Here is a 27351-nt window from a genome sequence, read left to right as displayed (position 1 = left end):
AGTTCATGACTTTTCAAAAGAGAGGTGGTCTTTTATGACTGAGCATTGTGTGAAAATTTCAAGAAGGCACTGAAGCGGTTTATTACGCGTTTATCTCGTTAAGAATTGTTACGGATTTCAATCGTAAGTTTATTATGCTAGGTATGAGAAAACATCTCAGATTGTAATTTAAATAGATAATTAATTGTAGAAGTTATTAAAAATAGTTGTCTATAATAGATTCAGCTTAAATAAATATTTGTATTTAAGAAGCATAATATTAAGCATATTCGGAAAAATATTAATTTTTTTAATCGGAATGAACAAAAGATATCATTAAAATTGCTAAACTTCTATTTTCTATAAGATCTGTCTTTTCTAACATTTTAATAATTATATAAGATTGCAATCAATGTTAGATACATAGATTATTTGGGACTCATTAAATTCATTCTAATTTGTGCATATCGCTCGTTCGCGCGAAAAGTTTAGTAAAAATAAAAAAGTGCGCAAAAAAATCCGAAATTGATTACGCTCCAACATCACGTCGAGTTCATCCGATATCGGGCATCTAGCTGCTATAACCAGTCCGATGTGGTCGTCGTAAGTACAACCAGTGACTCCGGGCCGCTCACATTCCTCGTATCTCGTTATACGAGCGCAAAGACTTCGAAGGCCACGGTCAAGTTCGATGCCGATGGCTTGTGCTCGGACGCCGCAAGTTTTTTCTGTCGTTCGATGATCTCGCGGTAGTCGGCAAGAATGGGAATATCTCCGCGACACGTGGATTTAATTTCGCTTATCCAGGAAAGCATGGTCGGATGGTCATCGCGCTCGCTCATCGACGTAATCGCACGTACGTTCTTACAAAGAACATTCCGGTGTGATTCGCGTAATTATAAATTTGACCCAATTTAATCGATCAAAATTATCAATCGAGCAATCGTAATCGTGAAATGAAGAATTCTGAACAGGAATATCCATAAAAATAATTTCCGACATTTGCGGCGAACGTTTTAACATATGTGCGAAATACGAGTCACCATCCGAGAGAATATTATATATGTATAGAAATCTTTTAAATAAAATTTCAAAAGTTTGCTTGTTGGACCGCGAACGATAATCGATTATGTGAATCACGCTTAAGAGTTTCTCCAGGTCGCTCATCGAGATACGGCTCGCCGCGCCGGTGCGGTCGCAAGATCGTGAGAAGAAGTGACGACCTTTTCGTTGGTGGTACAAGTCCCGCGTTTCGCACGCGCATTACGAAATCGCGCTTACTGCACTTAATCCTGCCGTAATCTGTAGCGCGATCGAATTGTAACGTCGTCGTTTGCGCTCACCTGCAAATCGGTTTCCCTGCAAGTCGACCGGATTCTCTCAATCACTGTCGTCTGGCGGCTGCGCTCTGTCTTCCGCATACCCGGAGATCTGCGCACAATGCACGGCTTCGTTGTGCGACAGGACGGTCCTCGTTTCTCGTTATTCCTTGGGAACAACCTTTTGCGACTCCGAGATGGCGCATTTTCGAAAGGTGTGCCCCAAAGTCGCTTTCCCTGCCTTCCCAAGCCTCGTTAATCGATGCAACGCTTAAACGAGGCTGCAATGTTTCTTGAAGCGTCACGTAAGGGACGGCAGTTCCACGGCGAAGAGCAAGAGGGGCAACAAGCCGGTGGAACAGATGTAGGAATCTCGAGAGTTCGTTGACGACAGTAAAATTTTGCTGAACAATCGGTTATTTATACGGAACCTCTTGATAAAACAATATCGAAAGATCAATCACTAATTCTATGAATTATTGTCGTGGACCAGAGATGAACTGATAAAGGAGCGTTTGAAAACAGGAACCGTTAAATATTTGAAATTAATCACTCTTAATAATGGTAACGTAATAATTTTGCATAAAATTAGAAATTGAACATTAACAGTCTTGAGTCTGTCTTACAATAAATTCTAACGAATTCGTATGAATTCTTGAAGGGCTAATTATCGAAACAAAAAGATTAGCAAGCACACTTATTATTCACAAAATTTATATCGACATCACGATGATACCGAGTAGCATAAATCACAAACAGCAATAACTATACATAATTTCTGTTCTCGTCGCTAACTGACGGAAAGTTCACAATTTACACACCACGCCACTGGCAGGGCACGCACAATTGCCAGAATTCAACGAAATATGATCTGCGGAGCAGGAAAATATAAAGATACAAATTTCTCCGGAACCCAACAAAATATGGATATTTCTCGATGAAGCTTGCACATTCGTTATATCGCAACCACGACGAAATCGGAGAGAAGACGCGGAGCAGGATATCGTGAGAGAGTGTTGGGGCCTTCCACCTTCACTGGCAGCCGTTCTGCCTTGGAATGTGCCTTTGCCCCCTGTTCTCCCCTCTTGAGTCGCTAGAGAGGCCCCAAGGGCCCCGACTGTTACACGGCATCCGTCTCTCCTGGTCTCTCCCTACCAGTCGTGCCGGTACCAGCCGGCCGATTCGGTTCTTGGATCGACCGCGTGTCAGGCCCACCCACTCTCGCAAGCCTCGAGCTAACTCAATAGGTAGGGTAGAGAACGTTCAGCTCAGTTAAAGCAGACTTTCAGGAGCATATTAACTTCTTGTTGTTGGTCTTGTTATTGGACATGATAAGCAATTGTTTTACTGGCAAATATATGTACCTTCTCAATCAAAGTCAGTTGTCGTCGTGCATTTATTCCGAATAAAACTGATTACTTTATCAAAATTTTTATTTTTCTTAAGTATTAAAAACAAATCTATCTATTTTGTGAAAAATATTAGATATAACATTAAATTTATATTTTAATTTAATATAAATAATTATGTAAACATTTTTTTAAACTAAAATATAAAACTTCTCTGTGTCATTATTAAGATAATATTTATAAAAATGTATTAAGAATATCTGAAACAGAAAGAAACACACACATATAATGTTTATTTAAATTTTCCAAATTTCAAGGTAAGTAAAAACGAATAATAACGACCAGCTATGTTTTTACGACAGTTGCGTTACCTTCGGAAAGTTTAAAAGGTATAATTTTCAGGGAAGTAAATAAATCTCGTAAAATTTAGTATATGTTTTTATTCTTTTGCTTCCTGCGTTTGTGACAGTCTCATGAAATACATTGTTGAAGATACAAGCGAAGATAAATATTTTTGGAAGCGCTTTAACAAGTTCTTAGAAATATAGTTTGTTCGGTCGAAAATTCTTCGAGTCCGTTTATCCGGTGGACCTTTTTAAGAGACTGTCTTACCGAGAAGTAGTAAGCGATCAGATCGACGTTTCATTGTTTGCAGCTGATAATTTAAAAAAATTTTCATAGAAATTTTGTTAAAAGAGATATTTAATATCATCGAAAAAATGTAATTAATTTAAATGATGGACATCATTGTTTAATACATACTATAATTTTTTTCCAATGTCTCTGTAAAATACAAAAACAATAAATTTCTTCTTTTTCTTAAAAAAAAAGGGAATTTAAAAATCTAGCAAAGACTATTACGGATTCCTTAAGGAAAGTACTTGACGCATCGTAAATGTTACGCGCGAATGTATGTAATCGATAAAATAATATATAACATGTAGAAACACGATGCAGGATAATGCAATATACTGCATCTACGCGAGTAATAGAATGTTACTCTCTTGACAACAGCTTGTTTTACATAAATATTCGACTCTCGAAACAATGGGATGCCATGGGTAGTATTTACCGAAATAACATGGAAGCGTAAGCGTTATGGACTCATCCATACAAACAGCCGTTGAATGGGCGTTTCTCAACCAAACGTAAAGACAATGGAGGCATGATCATATACCGAACGTGATGCTAGACTGGTTTCTATAAGCTTTTTGTATAGACGTATTTTTGGTATATACGACGCCTATGTACGTCGATGCGTTGCACCTTACGCATGACTCTGTTCAATTATACCAAATTAATCCACACTCTCGAATCAATATGAATTATTAGTGTCTTAAAATTTACATATATGTATAATTGATCAGACGCAAGATAATCAGTTAAAGTTTTTAATTTTAATTTTAATTTTAATACTAGATATATTTTAAACTATATATTTCTTAAATTTGACTTATAACGACAATAAATTTGTCGCTTGTAATTCATATTTTGATTAAGAAATGTTATGTAATATAAAAAAATGTTTATGTGAAAGAGAAGCGCGCGTTATAAATGTAGATTGCAGGATACTTTTTTTTCAGTAGGGCGCATTCGTGTTTCCATTGCATCTGGGAGAAAGAAAGGACTCTACGAGCACAATGGTCTACGTAATTAAGGGTCAAAAGTTTTTAGCTTCGTTAATTACGCGAACACTTTAAATGACGCTATTATCATTCCAGGAATGCTCCTAGCAAAATGCTGTGCGTAATATAATTTCATTTCTTCTTCGTCTTCTTCTGTTTCTTTCTTACTGACGTCTGAATTAATGATAAAAACAAAGAAGCATCAATTTAATTATATTTATAATATTAATAATTATATTTTGTTTAAAAAATAAAATAATAATTAGATGAATAATAATTAACTATTAAAGTTACATCAATTGTTACATGTTTCTGCAAAAGTTAACATTTCTCAATAGATAAACTAGTCATACGATCCTTCAAAGCATGAATCCGACGTTTCAATGCGATGGCGGCAGATGGCACCGCAAGTATAGTTAACTTTGTTTTACATATAATCTCAAAGTGAATTTTAAAAATAAAATGAATTATAAAAATTTTAATTGTACACTCTAAAGCAGTGATTATGAATTATACATTATAAAAGAAAGCAGAAAAGTGCTATAATCACTAAAAGTCGATTAATTTATTTATCATACTGTATACAGTTAACAGCGTTAAATGAAACTTAATCGCTAAGATATTCGACGCCTACGACGAAAAAGAAAGAACTGCGATAAAAGATTGCGTCGAATTTGCGCTGCGACAAATCGATCCGCGAAAGAATCTCTGGTTCACGATTCCCCTAACAATCGCAAAAAATCCGGCTTCGGACGCAAAAATCAGCTCACGCCCAAATGGAATCGGTTTCGCGGTAGAATTGCCATCCCGAGCGAGATCTCCGGAATAGTCCTGCCGTCGAGAGTCCTGTGGCGAAACGGAAATCAACGCGAATGCGGTCGCGTGCGGATCGAGGCATCGAGCACGTTGACCTCCAACGTTGAGCTATGCCGACTAACCGAGCATAAGTTCGGCCGTTTTCCTTTCTGATCCTGCCTGCGTTCCTCCGGTCCAGCTTTTCCTCTCCTCCTCCTCCTTCTTCTTCTTCTTCGGCGGGGAGAGTTATGAGTTATAGCGGGTATAGTTTTACGAGACCGGGCCGAGAGACGACGATTGTCGAGGACGGAAGGGGGCTGCTGCCTTCGCATTCGGACCATTAGTCCGGCACGGCAATTCGTCAAATCGGGAGAAATGTAGTATCAATAACGTACCGCAGCTGCTGCCACCGAAGCATGCATTTCCCTGACGCGCAAATTGCCGGCGCCGAATGCCTTTTCGAACGGACGCGAGCGACAATCGTTTCCGATTTCGCCCACCCCCGGCACCCTCCGACCCCTACTGCTGCCCCTCGCGCTCTTCTTCTCTCCCTTTAACCAACGGCATCTGCTGTTTTTACCCGGCGTCGATCGCTTTCCCGAAAGCGCGCTTTTTTTCCGTCAACCAATCCGTCGATTCATCGCCAGCGCGAATAGCGCAGTCGTGCTAATGGCTAGATTATCTTCTGCAAGTGGATTTAATCGGCGCTACCTCGGTCCCCGATAAATTCTCGCGAATAGGGGGATGAAAATAGAAATTTCCACGACGCATTTGCGATGTGTATTAATCGCGCAAAGTCTAGAGTGAAAATTATCTGGAGAACGCTATTATTATTTATGATATCGCTTTCTTTCTTATCGCATTAAGCATTCTGACAGATTAATTCTCTGCTAATATGTATATCTGAGATTTAAAGATTAAGGATAGAGAACTGCACAGCACTGCGTGTCCTGACTCAGGATTCTTCCGGTTTTCCTTCGTACACTGACTCCGTCGTGTGTCGGCGTTAATTTCCCGCGGTTTCCATTCTCTAAACCGTATTCGACAAAACTTCGTGCTCCGTGATGTGCGCGATGTTTGCGGATAAATCGTCGTCCCCGACCCCCTATCTGCCTCCACATTTTTCCGTTCCCCTCTTTCTTCTCCTGCCGATTCTTCTCCTTTTCCTCTCGCTTCCTCCGGGCATCCCGCGTTAAATAATAAATACGAGAGGGTTCTTCGGGAATACCCCGAGGGTGCCATTAGCGGGGTACAGGCCCGCGCCCTCGGACTTACCCTCTCGCACACTTCGAAAACCCACCTCCCGGTTCCCCCATTCGCCCCGTCGCGTCGTCTTCGGCTTCTTCCATGACTCGAAACGCGAATCTAATACACTTAGAGACGAGACGCGCGGCGCGCTATGGAAAAAGGGCGAGGGTCTCAGCGATCGCTTTATGGAGGCAGCCGCCTTTCTTTCTCCTCTATGTTTTTTCTTTTTTCTCCTTTTTTGAACTCGCCGTGCGGGCGTCAAACCAATGACTGGCTTGAAATTTATGAAAAGGATCGAAAGATCATCCCGCTCGCCGGGGACAGTAAGCGGGGAGTGTTAGAGGGAGGCGACTCTAATGTTTGGGATATTAATGGGGGTGCTCCTCGTATCTCGCGCGTTATAAATTGCCGTGTCACAGAACGAGCCTTCACACTTCGATCGAATTTAGTTAAAGACGTCTATAATCTTCGTCTATAAAACGTCCAAGACTTATTGCAACTGCAAACAAATGACGATGCTTTAATTTTATCGGTGATCACGTAGAGATAAATGTAACAGTTAAATTAACGCTTGGATACATGTCCTATGAATTTTATACAAATAAATTTTGCAACAACTCAAATAGTAAGGGAATAATTTCGATGTTGAATTGGATATAATATATTGAAAGACGATCTTGAAATTTCTCTTTAAACATTACGAGAAAAAGGAAAGTTTAATTGAAGTTATCCGAAAAATATTGTAAAAACAAGAATTTAAATACTTCTTGTACGCATCCAAGGAGTGAATCCTAATAAATTTATATCGCATTTACTTTGTCAAGTTGCTTTTGTTTACAATTTAATCGTTATACAGAGCAATCACTTCCGTTACCCGATATATTTTTCGCTCGTATGAAAATATCGCTTTGATAGCCGCAATCTCAATATTCGTTACCGCGTAGCCGGTTAAATTCCAAAATCCAGAATCTACTCTCGATTAAACCCAGCGACCATCGATCTCACGATATCTCGATAAAGAGGAAAAGAACCGCGCTATCGAATAGAAAACTTCCAATCAGCGTGGAGACCCTTTTTTTGGATCTTTTTCGTCGACCCAGATCGGCTTCCCGAATTCGATGCAAAGAAACATTGTGGAACTGCTCGCCCGCCTCCGGAAATCTGTGCAGGACTTCCGGCAGATCTAATAGAGCTCGCTTGGAAAACGTCCACCGTTCGCTCTAGCCGGTGAAACGGTTAATCGAGACCATTGCGGGCAACAGAGGTTCTCAAATACTCCTGATACTTACGGATTGTATCGCAGGACTCCAAATGATCAAACTTCCTTGATCTCTCGATCGTTTCCGATACACGGCGTATGGCATTGAGTTCGCTCACAACTACAAACGTTACATTAAAAAAAATCGTTGAGTCTTTCAACAGAAAAAGCAATTACGCGAATCGATCCTCCAAATATATATCAAATGGCGTTTCCAATTAATATTTGTATTAGAAAAAAATTTGTATTATATAACATATAAAATGGATTGTTTCTTTGCGGAATTTAATTGTCTGAAAACATGTACAAATTGTTTTCAATGGTACCATTGTTATATAGTCGGCATTGCAAAATCGTGCGATGTAATTGCCTCTCTTTGTTGTCCCAGGTATATTTAATTGAGTGTTAAAGATCTTTTAAAATATCTCAAACCTTAAATTAATCGTTCGTTCTTTCGTAAGGAAAGTAAAACAATTTTTACTTTCCAGGACAATTTTTCGCGGGTATATTTTCTTGGCTATTCCGAAGTTTGCTGCGCCGGGAGAGATGCATCAAGGTGCACGCAGCAGCCCTGGAAACGCGTCGCGGCACGAGGGGTAAGTATCAATAATTGAGCACCATGGGGGTGGCTTCGCTTGGCCATTTAGCGGTCGAGCGAGGGGGATGGTCCGCGGCGGGTGCCTATGGTACGGGGATATCGGTGGATGTATCGCACGGCGAGGCCTGCTATCGACATGTCGACGAAGCCAGACCGGAGCTGTATATTCTACGATATAGGAAACTATCCTAGCCGCGATCATGATACGCGAAAATACCATCTGTCATTCGGGGATGCGTGCCCGGGTCCCTCCCCTCTCGCCCTGCCGAGGTTTTCGGTCCCTCGCCACCCGCCAGGTCCTCGAATTTTTTTCGCGTTTATCGCGGCGATTTCCTCGTACAGGGAATGAAAACGGGAAAAGCGTCGTCATCGAAAGTCTGATTTGTATTTTGCAATTGGATGTAGTTATAACACAATAAGAAACAAGCGCCATTTTCGAGATTTGTAGTTCTGCATTGCGAAGTGATAAACAACCATAAACAGGACAAGAGATTTTCTAAAAACGCACGTAACACATAAAATTGTATCTGAGTAAGATTGTAGTTCGATCATTATATTTGAGATAACGTTGGCACAGAATTTCATTTTTAATGTTTCGCGAAATTTACTCTAGCAGAAGAGTAAGGTTTTGGAATTGGTTCCGCATTGCAGAACTGCGGCCAATTATGATAGAACAATAAAAAGAAGGAAAGACTGTAAGAAATATTAACTTATTTTAGGCTTTAAATTATATATTGATTTAAATATTTTTGCTTATAAAAGATTTTAATAATTTAAAAATCACCCTGCAATGTGTTATACATCGTGTATCGTTGGTGCAGCTTATCGAACTTTTTATTGGCTTCATTTATTAGTTAACGCGCACACATGTATCGCAAATTAGCGATCCACTTCGGCGAGGCCAACACGTAATGGTTAATTGCATTTAAAATATGCATCGACACTTTCGCAGTCGAGCTAAGTGAAGTCGTGCGAAATTACGTCGAGCGACGCCGCTAAGCTCGAAAAATGTTTTCTTAAATAGCGTGACCGTAAGACCCAGTTAATCCGGATTCCGGAACAATGCGGGATTTGAAACAATTGGCTGCGAACGAACGAGTATCGGGACCGGGTTGCTGCCCGGCAGCCGTGAATAATCGTGACCCATAGTCGGATTCACTTTCCAATTAAAGGTCCCCGATTTGCATTCGACTCCAATGCCGTTGATCGGAACGCGCGACCGAATGGGGGTCGATGACCGAGCCGCGCCATCGAAAGTAGCGAATAACGAGAATGGCGATAAATCGATCGAACGTGTCAAACAATATGTCCTTATCGTGGCTCGAATATCTCGAATATCGCGCGGTATTGCGAGTACGATAGTTACATCTCAGTTTAACAAAACGGCGGTGACGCGGATTAAATCCGCTATCATTAATTCAATATTTGTATTGTAAATATTAAAATTGAAGATGAAATACTTGAAAAAATAAAAATTATTCGTTGTAGTAAATAACGTGCGAGCGTATTACACAGTGAAAAAAGATATATCGTTTTCTATCTCTAACTCTTTATTTACACTTTATATTTAAATCTTCTCTTTAAATGCTGATTAACATTGTTGCGTGATAAAAAAGCAAATATATATTTATCTAGGTCCGATCGTAATCTTGATCATTATTATTTTCGTAGTCTTGAAATAATCGTTGATTCATAAAACATCTCAGGAAGTTATTTATTATTATAAAAATTGTTTTTTTTTTAGAAAGAACTGGCATAATCAAAATAATTAAACATATAAGCATTTATACAATTTGATAGAATAAATAAATATAATTTATAAGTAATGATATTTGAATATATCATGTATAAATAATCATTCATAAATATTTCATAAATTTCGTAATAAATCAATATTGCTCTGTATTTAATAAAAGGGAATTTATAATTAACGAAATATAAAATGTAATATTACAGTATATCCAATAGAATAAGATAATAATGTAAGAAGAATATCATATATAATGAAATCTGATGAAGTAGTTTAGTAATATAACAAAACGTATATAATAATCTTTTGGTAGAACGATCGAATGTTTATTAAATAATCATGTCCAATAAACGTATATATCCAACGGACCAGTATCTCTCGCGACCGATTTACATTCAGTTACGAAATATGTCCAGAGAAAGAGAGGAACGCGTTTAAATGAATTCGATTCATTCCGTTTATTTTTCGCGCCGCGCCGCGCCGCGCCGCACTACGTCACGCTACGTCACGCGCGGAAGGGGGGGGTGAGACTCGGCGCGCTGAACGGCACGGCCGTCGGTCGGCGCTCGGCGCGCTCATTCCGATTCGAGCGAGTGGGAGGAGGGGACGCCGAGGTACTTCGCGCGAGCCGCGCGCGCCCGATCAAAGTTACGCAGATGCCGAACGCCGAGCGAGCGAGAAGCACAGCACAGCACAGCACATTAAACACTAAACCGCCGAGCGCGAGCATAACAAGTAACAATAATACGTACGCAGTACTTAGCCCCGTAGCCGCGACGACACTCGACACCCCCGAGCCCCGAGCTGCGCGTCGCTACGTAGAACGATTCCTTACTCAACGCACCAATCACCATTGCGATTTCATCGCGGCAATTGCTCCCTTTCGGAAATGACCAGAACATCATCCGTTCTCGACGCGACGAGCTAGCGTCGCGGTTTCAGATTTTTTATTCGGAAGCGAGGAATATCTCCTTCTCTAGGCGTAGGTAAGACTTTCCTCTTTTGAAAAAGAAAGAGAAAGAGATTAGCCTCGTTCGTTGAGGTGATCGTAAAGATGGTTGGAAGCGAGAGAATCTTAAATTCTCGTATATAGTTAAGGAAAATAATACTAAGTAGACGAGTCTTGATAGCGACGAATTTTAGTCGCATATTCTTATAACGAGTTTAATTCTTTATTGTATCACGTCGGTATCACGTTACAACGGTGCTTTGCAATGCACGCATGTAATCATAGATACTTCGAAATCGGATAATCTAGACCGATATAATCCATTATATTTCCGGTAGGAAAACGGTGATTATTTAATGAGCAGCGCATTGAATATTCGGCGAAATGTAAAGAATTATTATTAATGCATTACAATTACGATTAATGTTAATGTTAATAACTTGATATTAATATTAATAATTTTAGTGCAATATATTAGCTTTTTATCCGTGATTTTTTCAATCTTCTTTACGAAGAAAGGGCATTTAGTTTTTACGAATTTTGTGCAACATTGACATTCTATTTCATTTCTAATTAATAACACATCTATAAGTGTATTATTTAATTAATCATTCTAAATGTAATACGTTAGAATTTTGTTTCTAATTATTACTTAATTATTTACAATCGCAGTTAATTTGGTAACATATCAAATTTTCATCACAATAATTGTGCAGTCATTTTTTTTTATTTTTTAAAATCTTTTTTGCGAAAATTTAAGTTTTAAACTTTTCACCATTTCGTAATAACGTAGTTGCTATTTGAAAAAAAAAATGAATTCGAGACGGTTTAGAAATAAAATCTTTAATCAAATCGCAAGAGTTAAGATAAAATGTTCCTGATGTTATGTAAATTCAAAGATGGAAATATTTCATTTATTTAATAAGTTTATGTTATAATGCTGTATCGATATCTTATTAGATTAATAATTTCAACCGATACAATTATTGTTGTTTCAGATACAGATGTAGATGCACTTCCTATAGGAATCTGGCGGCTGCAGTACCGGAGGATCCGGTTCGAGCTAAGCAGGGTCGGCTTGAAGGTAGATTTCACCTTTATCTTATCTCACGCTTGAAATTTAATAATTTTAAAATATACATCTTTTATGGAAATACTCTGAATAATTAAATAAATATATTTAATATACCAAATATATTAAATATATATAAAGTCTAGAGTGTATACACATATGCTTTCTGCTTAATTCATTAATATTTATTTCTTTTAATAAATAATTGATATATTTCACAAAAATAATATCTTTTGTAATTTTTTAATTTTGAAATACATCTATTCGATTTATAATTAACTAATTTGCAACGTTTTACAAAAACTTTTGCGGATATATCAAAAAATTATATTTCGAGTATTATAAAAGAAAATTTATATTTATTTGTTTAATTTGAATCTAATTGGCGACATTATATTTTCATTATAGATTCGGATGCGAGACGTGGCCGATCCTGTATCGGTGAGTAGAATTTAAAATACAGGTGATGGTTTCTTCCGCCGAAATTGCTATTTCTGAAATCAGTGTCATGCATGTCGCGTGTAGATTTTTGCATGTAGATTGTAGATACATATGTACTTTTGCATGAGAAGCATCGAATGAGAAAGAAATATAGAAGTCATATAGAAAAACAGAAAATTTATGAAAATTCGCAAAAAATATTGCGAGCTTAATTTTTGGTTTGCGTAAATAGATTACGCCATTACTACTTCTTTATTCACATATTTGCAATTAGATTTGTTAATTAATATATAGATTTTTGTCAATTAAATTTGCAATTAAATTTGAATTATAAAAATATCGCGGAAAACATTAAAAAATTTGTTATTTTTCATCACGATTCTTCGATTCTGATTTTTTTATAAACATTTTAACACTATGGTTTTCGTCAAATAATATTCACAAAGAAATTGAGAAATCGAGCCTCGCAAGAATATCGTGAGGTGAAACGATCTTTGCAGAAATATTGCAAAGCAATCGATATGATCTTCGTAAAGAAGGATGTTGTGAAACACAACGAATGTAAATGAAAAGAGAATTCGTAAACCGTCTCTTTCTGCAGTTACATACGCTTTAAATTTAGTTTATAAATATTTCATAAATTGTCATCAAAGAGATTTGCTAATCTTATGCCGTCATAAATGTCTTTAATAAATTCTCAAATTAGATCGCGAATTTCGTATCGCGCAAATGCGCATTGTTCGTAAAGTACACTGGACGTATAGAACTCCCTAACTTTTTGTACTATAATTTACAATTTCAATTTTATCGATAAATACTTGTTAATTATCAAATTCATGAAGTATTGAATTATTAAGTTCATTAAAATTGTAATCCCGTGTTGAATTTCGTAACGCGAGTGTATTACGCGAAGTAAAGTGAAGTGCAAGCAACGTGGGACAACGTAGGGATGCTCCCAAACCACTTCCGGATGCTGTTGCAGATGTAATTGCAGCGGAAGATACATCGATGGACGACGAGGGACATCGCGAATTGATGAGTGTTGAATTTAAGTTAATTTGGCATTTAATCTGTTTTCTTTAGCTACATCTTTTCTGCAGTTTATTGCAATTTATGTATTATTTATTCCATTACATTATATAATCAAATATTATTATGAAATTAATATTATATATTCTTAGGTTCGAGATAAAATTATTTAACTTCTTTTTTACGATCTTTGTTCTTATAATAATAAAAATGCAGTATAATTTAATATGATATAAAAAATCTACAATTCTACAGAGATATCAAAATTATATTTCTCTAGTAATAATATTCGTGTATAAATATATATATATTTATATATATATATATATATATATTAATTTATATATAAAATTGAAGGAAACTAGTGTAGCTAAAAAAACAGATTATAATGCATGAGTAGTAACCGTTCGCAATAATGACACTGATTTCCAATGGTAGAAGTAAAGACAATGATGCGTTGCATGATATCTATGAAGTTTTATGATCTTTATGAATGGACGAATCACATGTACAAAATTTAACTTTGCGATGTTCCGCATTTCGCGTTTTTAACCCCCATTAGTGACCCAAACCGCGGTATTAAGTTTTTCGGCCACACGGACAGCCTAATGTTATGTAAAAATATCAGTACCCCTTACCGGCCCTCCGGTGTGTATATTAATGCACGCCGAAGAAGAGCGAAACAGACGAGTGTAAACACGGGAGAGGAGACATCGAACCACGAGCAGATGCTCCTGCCGGAATATCTAAATAAATCCAGCCCGCCCTTAAAATCCCAGAGTCGAATAAGTAATAACATCCACCGACTACACGGCTGTGTCCCATCCTTCCTCTGTCTTTCTCTCTCTTTTTCTTTCTCTCTCTTCTCTTTCTCAATCTGTTTCTCGCTCTCTTTTTCTCTCATCCCTGCCTTGTCTGTTTCGCCTGCATAAGCGAGCACGTCCGATTTCGAGACTTTAATTGGCCGGAGGGAATTCCGCCGCGTGGCCTTACTTTACGAGGAAACTTTCGAGATATTTTGAGCCGAGCCGGGTCGGGGCAGAAGGGAACACGCTGCATACACTCTTTTTCCGGTTAGATGGGAGAGTAAGTCGGCGAGATTGAGTCGGCGTGGCGGCCGCAGGTTTGAAAGATTTGGCTTTTATCGCGCGGATACATATGAAACGTTTGCATTTTATGAAAATCTTTGAGACAACATATACACCTGGTACTATTTCATTTTCTTTTTTTATTTCTTTGGATTAAAATTGCGTTATGAATATATATGTATATATCGTTGTAAGCACTATGAAAAATTATGATATTATCTTATTTTATTATGACATCTTGATTGATTTTGTAAAGTAAATTCTAAATGTAAATAAGTTAAATATTACATAATATCCAGCTAGGTAGAAATGAACAATGCTGTCAAGCAGCAGCCAAGATAGATGCTTATTTTTAAAAGTGTTCGACGTATTTATATTGCATATAATACTGGGTGGCTGTAATTTAATACTGGATTAAGATATAACATTTACGTATCAAAGTCTCTTAACTTTTGACGCAATCTGCCAATCTAATTATTGGAAGGCAACGCCATTAACTGCACTGCATCGATGGTGCTCATGCAGCTGGATTAGCGCGGACAGTGGTACGTGTGCGCAAACACGCGACGACACTAGGTTCATCCCGACGAGCTAGGACGATTTACGAGGTTTCACAGGCTTGTCTGGCGCACAGATAGGGCGAATGTGTCAATTACGATAATCGCGCATCGATGATTTATCCGATTTATCTGATGAAATTATTTAGACGCCCGTTGACAATTATCGCGTCGCGATTTGACCTGAAAATGCAACGCGATATAATGCGACAGCCTTTCTTACATATTACACCAATTCGCGGCATTTCTCAATTTTCCTCATCTATTTTCCATACGTGTCATATATTACATCACATCAGTCAATAATTTTATTATTATTATTATCTACGCCGAGCAACAAAATTCCTTTATTGCCCATTGATTAAAGATCTCGTTCAGTCTGTCAATTTTGTTTTTTTTGTTTCGTTAGTTCGCTTCATGTTCTTTTGTGTGTAGACGTCTCACTGGACATAAGATAATTCTCACCACTCGCGAGAGCCGACTCGTTCACGCGAGACTTTCTCTCCGCAAATCTGAACTTCGAGCTTTTGTTTGCTAAATTATCCCTCGGAAAATCGACGGCATCTTTTCCTTCCGAGGTTCTCAAGCGGAATCTATTTCGCCTCGCGAATCGTCGGTTCGCGTCATGAGTGCGGCGCTTTTTAAAGGGGCCATACTCGAAATACGTTTCCGCGGGGTATCGATACATGTCGTCGCCTCTACCCGGGATGAAATGAAAGGTCGATGAGTCTGCAAGATCGTCGTAATACTGATACGGCCAACTCGGCAATTGCAAACCAACTCCATCATAGATTACTCGGTCGCCGAGCTCTGGATTATTGCGTGATCGAAGTATCTCGCGAAATTCACGATTAGGATCTTTCAATACGAAAGGCATCCCGAATTTCGCAATGCCGTTCGATCTTTTGTTGTTCCTCGGTCGAGATAGCCTTCGAACTTTAAGAATAATTTCGGGATCTATCCGTAAATCCTTGAATCTCTCTATCGCGGATGTTCGTTTCGCATTTCGATAAATTCTGCGCGGAAAATTATCATTGTCAGTTATTCTCAGGGTGGGCGAGATATTAAAGACTCGGTTTGTTCTACGATGTTTTTGCCAAAATCTTGGACTTAAATAAGCGTTGGGTTGAGATTTCACGTCTTTAATGTTGCTTAATATAGGTGTTTCTTTTTCTATTAAACGAGTTCTTGATAAAGCACGATCGTCGTAATACGGCGATCGTTTTATTATCGGCAGCAACTTCCATTCGACGACGTCATTCGACCATTTATTATTTCTTAATCTCAGAAGCGCCAAATTATTCTCGGGATCCGCATCTAGGTCACCCAGTTCGTCTAACTTAGCCATATATTTTTCCCTTAATTTATTTCTAGAAAACCTATCATCATCATAAAAGTGGTCGGTCATCTTCCAATTTGCGACGTCATAAATTCTTTTCTCTCGTCCCTGTCTCAGATTTTTCAGCTCGATTTCAGGATCTATTTCCTCGCGTCGATAGTTTGTCGCTCGATTTAATTTTACAGTGTTATCATCTGCTTCTTTTTCCGTTACCGAAACTTTCTGTCGCTCCTTCGAGACCCGGGGCTCCGCGTCGCTCGTCAAGTTTACAAAGCTCGCGCTCCCGTCCGCCTTGTCAATTTTTGTCTCACGATTTATAGCGCGAAGTTTTCCCTTAACCTGGTTATTGGCTTCCGCATTTGTCGCTAACTTTTCTTCCGTGCTGGCTGCCGCAGCTGCGGAATCAATTGCTGCGTTGGTTTTGTTATCCGCGAAAACATTGATCCTTCGCTCAATCAATTCCAGTTTATTCTCGTTCTTCGTGTCGTTATTGTTACTTATTTTCGATTTATTCCACGATTCACCATCACGGATTTCGAATGCTGTATGAGTTTTATTGGAATAATCTGTACCCTTGCCAGTTGATGTCCCGCGAATTATGTTTTCTCGCTTCATTCTGGAACTCGTCTCATTGATCGGTTTACGTTTATCTCCTTCCGTCAATTTCTCGAATCGTTCCCTCTCCCTCCTTGTGTTATTTCTCATGTCTCTGCCAAAGGCGACCTCCTCCAGCTGTTCCTCATTCTCCTTTTTCCAAGCTTCGCGCTTGTTGAGCAGTATCACTTCGTCCTCCATGCGATTCTTCCCTTTTATTGGTAACAAATCGAGCATCCTGTCATTCTCGATTGCCGCGTTTTTCTTATCGGCTAATTCTCGTTTCCTCTTCTTCTTCTTCTTCCCTCTCAACTTCGCATCAAGGAGATCGAACGAATCGTAAATTCTCGGCTTCTCGTAGCCTAAATAAAGCGAAGCCTGATCGCTTTCTTCAGGATTTGCGCGTTTTTGTCGTGACTTCCTATATCCCGGCGATGAACCTGCGCAATCTAGATACCTGTGATACTTATTGTGCCTGCGTTTCGATTTTCTGTAATTTTCGTTCTTCTTTTGATTGCGGGACTTCTGGCGTTTCATTTTGCGATGTCGTTTTGATGGAATTTTATCGAGGCTACGCGTTTCTCTGTGACGGGATGCAGCATGACCTAAAAATTTTAGAGCATAGCAGAACAAAAGTTTGTTACGCTAACTTACATAATTTTCTGAGAATATTAAGTAGAAATATGATACATAAAACAAATTAACCGCCCGTATCACAGAATATGCGAAATAATGACCGAGCGAATATTTTGTCGTGCAATTTTCAGACGAGATATTATGCGGACGTAATTACTCGGAGTTTGAAAGTTCGGCCGAAACCGCTATAGTTTTTTTTTATCGACTCGATGTAGAAATAGTTTATCATGCCGTGGTATTTAGACCGAAAACATTTCCGATAACCAATTTCCCGATATCGGTAGTTAAAAGGAACATCGCCAATTACATTTGTTTACCGCATTTTCTGCCGAAATTTTAATATGCTTTAACTGTAAATTAGGAACAAGAAAAAATTTATATTTTATATTTTTTGAAAAAATTAACAAAAAAATTTTTTTTAAGTGTAAGAAAAATAAATGCGTGTAACCACCAGAAATATTACGTACTATTTTGGAGTCGTTTATCTGTTTCAAATGAGACATTGTCGAATTGCAGAAGATTATGCGTATCGATTGGCGAAGAAAATGCATCTTTTGTCATCGAATGGCTTGCATTAGTGGCATTAGGCAGCGCGTTTTGATACTGTAAGATATTTCCGGTTCCAGTTCTAGCTGCTGCCGATGCAGGCTTCCTTTTTGTTTCTGCAGTTTCTCGCGCTTCGATATATCGCAAAAGTAGGTTTAACTGCTGAATCTAAATATGATCATAAAAATCTTTTCTATCATAATTTTTAGTAATTTTTCTAATATTTATAAAATATTTCTTATCTTACATAAATTTTATCACATTTTTAATCGAATATTAATTAACAAATAACGATATTAGCTTATAAATAAAGTCTTACCAAATAATCGTGGACTGTTTGAACCCTGGTTTTTTCTTTTGCAGTCAAAGCGTTATATTCCTTCACAAGAGTTTCCAATATTCTCACTTTTTTCTGTAAATCATTAATATTTTCTTCTCCTTCTTGCTCGGAAATGCTGTCAAACAGGAATTTGCGTCCAGTGTCTTGCTCTGGAATAATTTTCTCACGGACCAATGGCAGCGGTGGCGCCTGAATTAAAAATTAATATTTATCAATTAATTGAAAAGCATGATACGTGCATATAATTAATATGTAAGATTATAATATACTTCTCCCAACGATTCCTCATCTCGATCCACCTCCAGCATCCATCCTAAAAATTCTCGCATATCCGGTGATAAAGAAATGCAAGTTTTCTTTTGCACTTCGTTTGCAATTAGCGTACCGAGGAGCCCCATAACTCTCTTTATCATCGTTTCCGTGTGATTCGTCTAAATCATATCAATGAAAAAAATAAAACCATTAAAAATTATCAAAATTTCTTTTATACACGGCATACTCAAGTCTCTTGAACTAAATAATATCGTGATTACTCCATCTTCGTCGAGTCCTTGTCGATAAATGTTACCCGTTATCACATCTTCCGTTTTGTGATCGCGATGAAGCCCAGGACCAAAGACACTCTTCAATTGATCATTTTTTTGGACCTACCATACCGGAACTAATTATCATCAATCATCCTTATACCAGAAAAACGTACACACTTGTGCGTCAAATAATTTTTCATTTTTGATGAAAGAGATGTCGAAAATAGCTTTGATATCGCGCTACGCTGCCCTTTACTTGCCTGTTGGAATATTTGCTCGACGATTTTTCCAGCCAGTTCGCCGTGAAGAGCCACGTCCATCTGCGACTCGTCGTCGATGTTGTCGGCTGCGAGGAGCAGTGTAATTTCCTTTCTCCGTGCATCGTCCTCCTCTGGCTTCACTGTCTGAAAAATCAACCTTAATTCTTTTCTCTTTTTAATCCAGTCGCGCGACCTATATGATGCGATCAGCGATCGCCCTTTCACTCACACTCTGATCCTCCGCGTTCTCGTAAAGCACTTTTTTGCCCGATGCCTCGTTCATCCCTGCACGAGACAATTCTTGCTTGGCCGTTTTACTCTTCTGAATTCTGGTGCGTCCAATCAAAGGAGGTGCTTCAACTTTGTTCCTCTGCTTCGGCTTTAAATCACTTCGGTTAACGTTCTTCGACATATCAGATCGGTGAGCATGATGTCTTCTGTTTCTACTTGAAGAATGTGAGCTGCTTTTCTTTGCGTGCTTCTCCGAAGAGTGCTTATTTTTCTTACTGCTCTTTCCGGGTCTCCCCTTCTTCCTCGTACTGGTTCGCGGGATTTTCGAGTATTGATCAAGATCTTGTGTGTCACTGTTCCAATTTCCAATCTCATATCCGTGATACACTCCATCGAACCGATTTTTGAGGATATTCGGAGAATGAAACTGGTTACTTAGACTTCCGTCCATTTCATCGGAATCGCGTTGATTCTGATTCAGATCGTCGTAAAACGCGCGATATGACGCTGCCCTTCTGATTCTCGGTGTTTGATTATTGACGTATTTTTGCTCGGCAGCTTCGAGATCGTCGTTTACATCCATATTAACCGTATTCATTAAAATCGAATCTTGAACATTTTTAGCGCTTTGATCAGACACACCACGGTGATTGTTAAAAATATTGTATAAGTCCATCATTGTATTATTGTACCAATTTTTTGAAATCGATGAATTATCGTGAAAAGTTTGCGTAGAAACTCGAGTAGGCTTAAAATTTACATCAGTTGCATTTGTTACGTCTATTTTATTGTCTTGATCGTAAGTTTTATTGAAACCAGAAATTACTGTTTCGTTTATAGCCTTTAATCCTCTGCCCAATCTAACTTTCACATTATCATCGAAATCGTCATGCCAATCTAAAGATTCCACGAAAGACTCCTGCAAGTCTTGCGAATTAATCGCCGCCTGTTTCGCCAAATTTAGATTTTGTTTCAGTAGTTCATGTATCTTGGGCTCGATATACTTGCTATTTTCATATGGAGAACCGGAATCTGTATTGATTATTGAACGTCCCTCGGGAAACGGGATATTTTTATCTTCTGAAATCTATACCGATTAATTACTTTATATTGTTGCGATTGTATTCTAAAAAAAAAAAAAACAATAAATATCGCGATAAATAGTAATCATATGCGTACTGTATACATTCTCGGCTCGGTTGTTGTTCTGACGGAAAATATATTCGGTGAATTTCTCTCCGTCGAACTCTGCTCGAAGCTGCCTTTAAACATATCATCCGTGACTTTAAGCGTGAAATAATTGTTCGCCAGAGTACTATTTGAGTTTGCAACTGTCAATCAAACGTAAAATTATTGCCATTACATAAGCTTTATCAAAATAACGGCTGTAAAACTATAGAAGCATGAGAAAGAAAAGAAAGAAAATAGGAATAAATTTGCGATTAAGATCAGAATCAATATAAAATGTTTGAAAATTATATGGATCGATCCGATTAAAGTGAAAATAAGTAAGAGTTTCTTTATTCTTGATGATTGCATTCAATATTTACTCATCCAAGATGCATCAATTGATTGGAATCTCCTTTGTGCGTTGTCGTTTTGACCCAAGCCGAGGAATCTATCGTTCAATGGCTGTAATTGAGAGGGATTTGTATCAAGCGTATCATCTGATTCGTAGTGTAGTCTTTGATCGCCTTTGAGTCGGGGTCCGCTCTTTAATTCACCATCAGGCCAATCGTACACATTCTTCAACTCCTCATACAGAGACTCGACATTGTTTGAATCATTTTCTTGATAATAATAACGATCTTCTCGTCTGCAAAATAAATTATTAAATCTCAACAATTTCGTGAATCACAAATACGTATATACATATATGTATATATGTATATATACAGCATTTACAAATAATTTTGACAGAATTTATTTATGAGCTTCTTTATCGATATTTTTAGTAATTGAATTTTACTTAAAAAATATAAAACTGTAACAATTATACATAAAATTATGAGAGATGTCAAATAAGCTATTTTTGCAAGTTAACATTAAATTAACTAATTAGATTATAATTAGTAAGCAACACTTTATAGCTTCTTTAAATTTTGAATATGTACACTATATTATATTATAATATGTAACATAATTTGAAACATTTGTACCGGTCGTCTCCAAAATCTTCATAGAAATCTTTCGAGGCTCCCAATTCTCTGCTTTGTTCCATACTCTTGATAGGTTGAATATCCAACAAATTATTTTTGATAACATCGGGATTTACATCTACATAGTCCACGTACTCCAAAGGTTCATTCAAATTAGTTTTCTTCTTACAGCTGTCTTCTAATAATGACTCTGAATTCTTCTTCGACAATGCCGTTCTGTCCTCAAACGGTTGGTCCAACCTATCAGACATCTATTTTTTGGTCGTTTGCATCAATATTATCAAATTGCATGTACTTACATGCATAAGTTTATGTTTACAATAGAATAAAATGTATGACTACTGATCGCTTGCAAAATAATCCGATTTACCATTTCGATTTCACAGCAGCTGATTCTTCTTGATAAACATTATTATCAAAATCTTTGCTCTGGCGAATTTTATCCGAGTTTTCCTTAGTCGACAATTGTTTTTCCTCATTGAACACATTTTCGAAGCTAGATCCTAACGAACTGAATGACTTCTTATCGTTTCGATCGTTCGTCTTATTCTTACGTTTGCCAAGATCGATGACGATTTCTTCTTTTGGCTCCTTGTTCTTTGCTCCTGACTTTTTGCGTCCTTCTTTTATCATCGCCTCAGCGTTTTCGTTCTTCTTCTTCCCTAAGTCGCCTGGCTTACTTGGTGATTTGCCATCTGCGATCAATTGAAATATCGATGCCCAATTAATTTCACATATTTACTACGTTTTTTATTACATGTTTTGAATGTAAATTTTATTTTGCTTACGTTCTTACCGCGCTTTTTTATCTTGGCGTTAAATGAAAATTTGTTGTCTTTATTTTGAGTTTCCTGTTCATTTATTGGCCCATCGTGCTCTTGCTCTTCATCATCATCATCATAATCATAATATTCGACCATGTCCAACATACTATGTCTCTTTTTCCTGGAAATGCTACTGTCCCTGTGTTTCTTGTCAAGCTTTCGCTTAATCAACATGTTAACTTTAGCTCTTATAGGATCGATTTGTTGTCTAGATGAAGATTGTCCCTCTCTCTTGCTTTCCATTGCTTTATCATCATCTGTAAACGTATAATCGTTATTTTCGTGTATTTTTTTTTGTTATGAATGGCAAATCATCAAATGAGCGTTATACCTTCGAATAAATCTGCTTCTCTGTCATTATAGCTCCCCTTAAGTTCTCCGACATCCTGATTTAGATAGTCTTCATTAGTTTCTTGATTCTCATCGTGATTCATCTCCGCTTCTTTCTCGACTGCTATATTTTCAGGCTCTGCTTCATTATTGGATTCAACATTTTCATAAGGATATACAGATCGTTTGTAACGAGCGTAATGATTTGTTTCGGATATCTGAGAATTTAAAGCGTCTTGCGATATACCACTTTCTTCAATTTTATCTTCGCGGTTGACTCTAGTCAATATTTTTCTTAAATTTGCAGAACCGGTTATTTCACTTTGCTGTCGATTCTCATTCGTGACATTTTCAATATCACTCTCAATCGTGGTATTAAAAACTGATCTCGTGCTCTTTACCGATGAATCTTCAGTTTCACCGTCGATTGAAATCGTGGAAATCCATAATAATTTCCTGTGTAAATTATTATCGGATTTGTGATACTCCTGAGCTTCCATTATAGTTCGAATACCTTCCTTCACATTCATAGTCTCATTTCCGTTTGACCCGAGAATTCGAATATCGATTCTATCGGTATCCAAATTTCCATTCGATTTATTTGCGTTCCTATTCTCCGCATTTAGAGGCGGAACCATCTGTTGCTGCTTTCGCAAATCGTTGTCTACAGTTACCGAAGTGAGATCCTTCAGTGTTATCGATTCGCCAGACTCAGACGTGTTTATATATGCGGCTTCCGGCTTCATTATCGCATCGGTGACAGAATCAATCAGCGAAGTCGAAGAGGCTTCCCTTGCATTTGTATTTCTTGACTTGTCGACTTCATCTTTGTTTGTCTTCATCCTCGCCACGGACATTTCGTCTTTTTCCATTCGCCGAGACAATCTCGCCGTCGTTTCTGCCTCATGCTTTTGATACGGACGCCCTCGAGGCTCAAAGACCTTGATCACACCGGGTATCGGTTCGCGGTTTTGCTTTCGCGTTCCGTCTACTTCGATCTCTTTTTCTCTCGCGGCTACGGTTGTTTCGACGCAGCTCCACAATTCATTTGTCGCGATGCCGAAGCTACGCGATGTATTTCCCCGGGGAAACTCCTTTTCCGCGCCCTTCGATTGTCCGTCATTCATGCCGAGTCGCGATATTTCCTGAGCCGCAACTCCTAATTTCTCTTCGCCGCTTCGATTTTTCAGGAATTTTTCAGAATCACCGTCGTTTATTGAAAAACGTATTGAATCGAGGAATGCGTTCGGTATAGTGAATGCGTTCTTTTCGAAATCAGGCGATTTAGTACGATTCTCCGCTATATGATTGATACTTTTTAATATCATCTCAATTTTGGATCGTTGACTAATTTCCTTCGAGTTTATTGGATCTCCACTTTTGGTAATGCGTTCTGGTGAATGTGTTTGAAGATCCGTTTTAATGACAAATAATGATTTGTCGTCGATGAAATGTTCATTTAAATACAGCTCTATATTTGAAGGATATCTTAGTTCAGAAATATTTGTTTTATTAGCTATTGATGGGATAATTGTTAAATTATTCAAATAATTATTTAAAAAAGATCCTTTATCTAAAGAATATTGCGAATCGGAAATGTTTATCTTATTAGAAGCGTTTATCGAATTTTTTCCATTATTGTTGAGATAATTAGAGTACAATTTCGTGACGACTTCTTCAGTATTTTGTGTCGTAGTTACATTTTCGAAAACGTCTTTAATCATTTGAGCTTTCTTGTTATTTTCAAGAATATCTCTTTGGTTATTTGTGTAATTTGTATCTTCGACGAAACTCTTACTACGTTTACTACGATCGTGTGATTCTTTCGAATTTTGTTTCCCAAAATATGGTTCCCCAAACTCTATTCCTTGAAAAATTCTTGAATCACTTTCATCTTCGTTATTTATATTTTTTGCTCTCTTTAGCCTCCGTATTGTTTCTTCATTTGAATGACTATCAAGATCTCCAAAATCATACATTTCAACTGTCGATCTTGGCTCATTCCACCAGTTAGATTCTCCTGAAAAAATTAACCATAGCAATGACAGTAGTAATTAGTGTTAATAGTAATTTTTACTTCTCGATATTATATTTCTCCTCTTATGACCCAACATCAAACTATTTCTTAATTCTAGCACAGTTTTCTTCAAAGACTCCAGTGATGACGGTGCGTTTCGAGTTTTGCCATTTCCGATTGCAACCGCAGATCCCCGGAAAGCGGTGAAGGCATTTGCATATATTGGATCGTGCAACGATACTTCTAATTGATCCCGCGCGTCAGTATCGACGTGTAACTTTTCGTCCTTGCTTGAGTCTGAGAGATCATGTTTAATACGCCATTTAGAATTAGGTCAACATCTCAACATTTTAATTATTTCGATAATACCGGAATTAACGCGAATTTCACGAGCAGGTTCGTAATCACGATGCCATATATTCTCGCCGTTAGTCACTTTGGGAGTCTCATTAGAATTCGACCAGTCGCCCGAGGAATGGAGCTTCTTCTTTCCAGTCCAATCTTTCAATGGCTGATCGGCCATCGTTCCTCCGTCGTAGACAGCTCTATCTAACCTACGCTCAAGAGTGGAATGAATTTCTATCTATCTACTATAAGAAATATGCGATAGCTTTTAGAAGATTTAGGTACAGCTATGAAAAATTTAGACGCTTAATATAAATCAAATAATTTTATAAATGACTATTCCGTCACTAAAAATATTTTATTAATTTGTAGATGTTTATAGATATAATAAATTCTTTTAGATTACACTTTAAACGAAATAAATTGCAGTTTTGAATGAACATTGTTCCATCGCTTACGTGCCACGGGATTGATAAGGAGCGTCAAAGTCAGCATTATCAGCGTCTTTCTTAAATGTCATGTCATTATCCAGATAGACTCTCTGAGGAACATCACGAGCACTCTTCCGTCCGTATTTCTTCTTCTGCAGCATCCACATCGTTTCATAATTCCGATCGAAGCCCCTCTTGCCGCGTAACCTACTTCCATAACCGATATCAGCTCGTTCTAGGACATCCCCCGTGTTGACGGATACCGTAGAATACTGGTTTGTATTACGCGCCAGCGGACTGTAACGGAAATATTCTTATTAAATCAGTCAATAAAAATTGGCGCGTTTCTAAATTGTAGAATGCAAATATCGAGGTTGCTGGTAACTTTTTCCAATTGAAGGAGACACTTGTAGCAATTAAAATTTATGGAAATTGAGTTAATTTAAGCTTACTAACAATTCATATTGAATTTATTGCGTTTTTTATTTCTTTTTTTTCTTCCTCGTCAAAGCAACAGATAACATAAGGGTCTTACTCATCTAGACGAGTTCTATGATTAATATGATGCGTGGCGTGATCTATCGACTTCAAATCGTTCTGCGCATTTAGAACATCTTCCAGAAATCTATTTAAAGCCACGCTTTTTTTCTCATCGTTGATCACCACAGATTTATTCGCGGAATAATTTCGATTGCCATCAACCTGTAAAACACAATATTATATAGTTTAACAAGCATGTATCAATTTTCTGGTATCTTTAACGGAGCATTAGAAATAGTTTGTGGAATTTGTAAAATAAGAGTAGATGAAAGAGAAAGAAAGAGAAAAAAATTAATATTACACAAATGACTCGTACTGTTGAATGTATACGGCGGCAGGCTTGGAACGTCCTGCAGCGACATTCCTGCCGCGAAGACGGCAGAATATTCTGTCGCTGACAATCCCTTCCTGCCATCCCCTCCCCCCACCGACACGTTAGCGCGTTATAATAATGCCGAGTGGGTGTCCCGTAACGCATCGCGTACATACTATTTCGCTTCGTCCTTTTTCCGACGCGCTCGCGCGGCCAAAACAATGGGATTCTACATCCGGCAGCCGCGGGCACGGGACGCGGTATTATTAAAAATTCACTCCCCCCCTCCCCTCCCCTCTCCCACAGCGTGGCTGAAGTGGCCTCTGGCAATCTGCATCTCATTCCCGGTGGGCCCTTGTGCCATCAGGTGGCTGGCAGCCACACCACTGGCAGCGCGCTGTGGAAAAGGGGTGGAAAACTTGAGCCTTGCGACGCGGCGGTTTCACGGCAGGACACATCGTGGTCGGTTTGCCGAACAAAAAAAAAGATTTTACACTCAATTACACGCGGCATTTAACTAAATAAAGACCCGCCTCACCCTCGGCTTGTCTTTCCACCCTAACGTAGCTCTGTACAGAGGCTAGAATTCTTTTTATTAAACTGCCTGCGATAATGAAATATCTTGATTGAAAGACGTTTAATTTTATTATATCGTGTAACTATAGATTGTAAACGTGTATATTAAACGATATATTATATATAGTTAAATAGTTAAATAGTTTTTTTTAAATAAAATCACTATAATACGGGAAAAATTGTATTTTACTATTTTGTCATATATAATTTAACTTATTTTAATCGTTCTCTATTTTTAAGGAACGCATTAACAATATTTTGAGACATTCTGATTCCGTTTGCGAGT

General features: G+C 37.9%; 3 protein-coding genes across 3 annotated transcripts; all 3 read right to left on the bottom strand.

Annotated features, from left to right (window-relative positions):
* Window positions 1-13988: 13988 nt before the first annotated feature.
* LOC139816732 (uncharacterized) lies at window positions 13989-17589 on the bottom strand. The gene has a single exon (XM_071784439.1). It carries the CDS (start codon window positions 17525-17527, stop codon window positions 15473-15475), a length of 2055 nt encoding a protein of 684 aa, XP_071640540.1. The 5' UTR covers window positions 17528-17589; the 3' UTR covers window positions 13989-15472.
* Window positions 17590-18085: 496 nt separating this feature from the next.
* Window positions 18086-21911, bottom strand: LOC139817016 (uncharacterized). Its single transcript, XM_071784828.1, has 8 exons — window positions 21690-21911; window positions 20710-21346; window positions 19529-20617; window positions 19300-19443; window positions 19046-19159; window positions 18782-18943; window positions 18492-18701; window positions 18086-18340 (listed from the first exon to the last, which is right to left on the bottom strand). Exons 2-8 carry the CDS (start codon window positions 20800-20802, stop codon window positions 18086-18088), a joined length of 2067 nt encoding a protein of 688 aa, XP_071640929.1. The 5' UTR covers window positions 20803-21346; window positions 21690-21911.
* On the bottom strand, window positions 21070-25927 carry LOC139817015 (uncharacterized). The gene is made up of 6 exons (XM_071784827.1): window positions 25664-25927; window positions 22845-25414; window positions 22486-22770; window positions 22060-22384; window positions 21690-21929; window positions 21070-21346 (listed from the first exon to the last, which is right to left on the bottom strand). The coding sequence occupies exons 2-6, from the start codon at window positions 24820-24822 to the stop codon at window positions 21070-21072; spliced, it is 3105 nt and encodes a 1034-aa protein (XP_071640928.1). The 5' UTR covers window positions 24823-25414; window positions 25664-25927.
* Window positions 25928-27351: the final 1424 nt, after the last annotated feature.

The sequence above is a fragment of the Temnothorax longispinosus genome, chromosome 7, assembly GCF_030848805.1.
Source record: "Temnothorax longispinosus isolate EJ_2023e chromosome 7, Tlon_JGU_v1, whole genome shotgun sequence".
Taxonomy (NCBI): Eukaryota; Metazoa; Arthropoda; class Insecta; order Hymenoptera; family Formicidae; genus Temnothorax; species Temnothorax longispinosus.
This window is presented reverse-complemented; position numbering and strand designations above follow the sequence as displayed.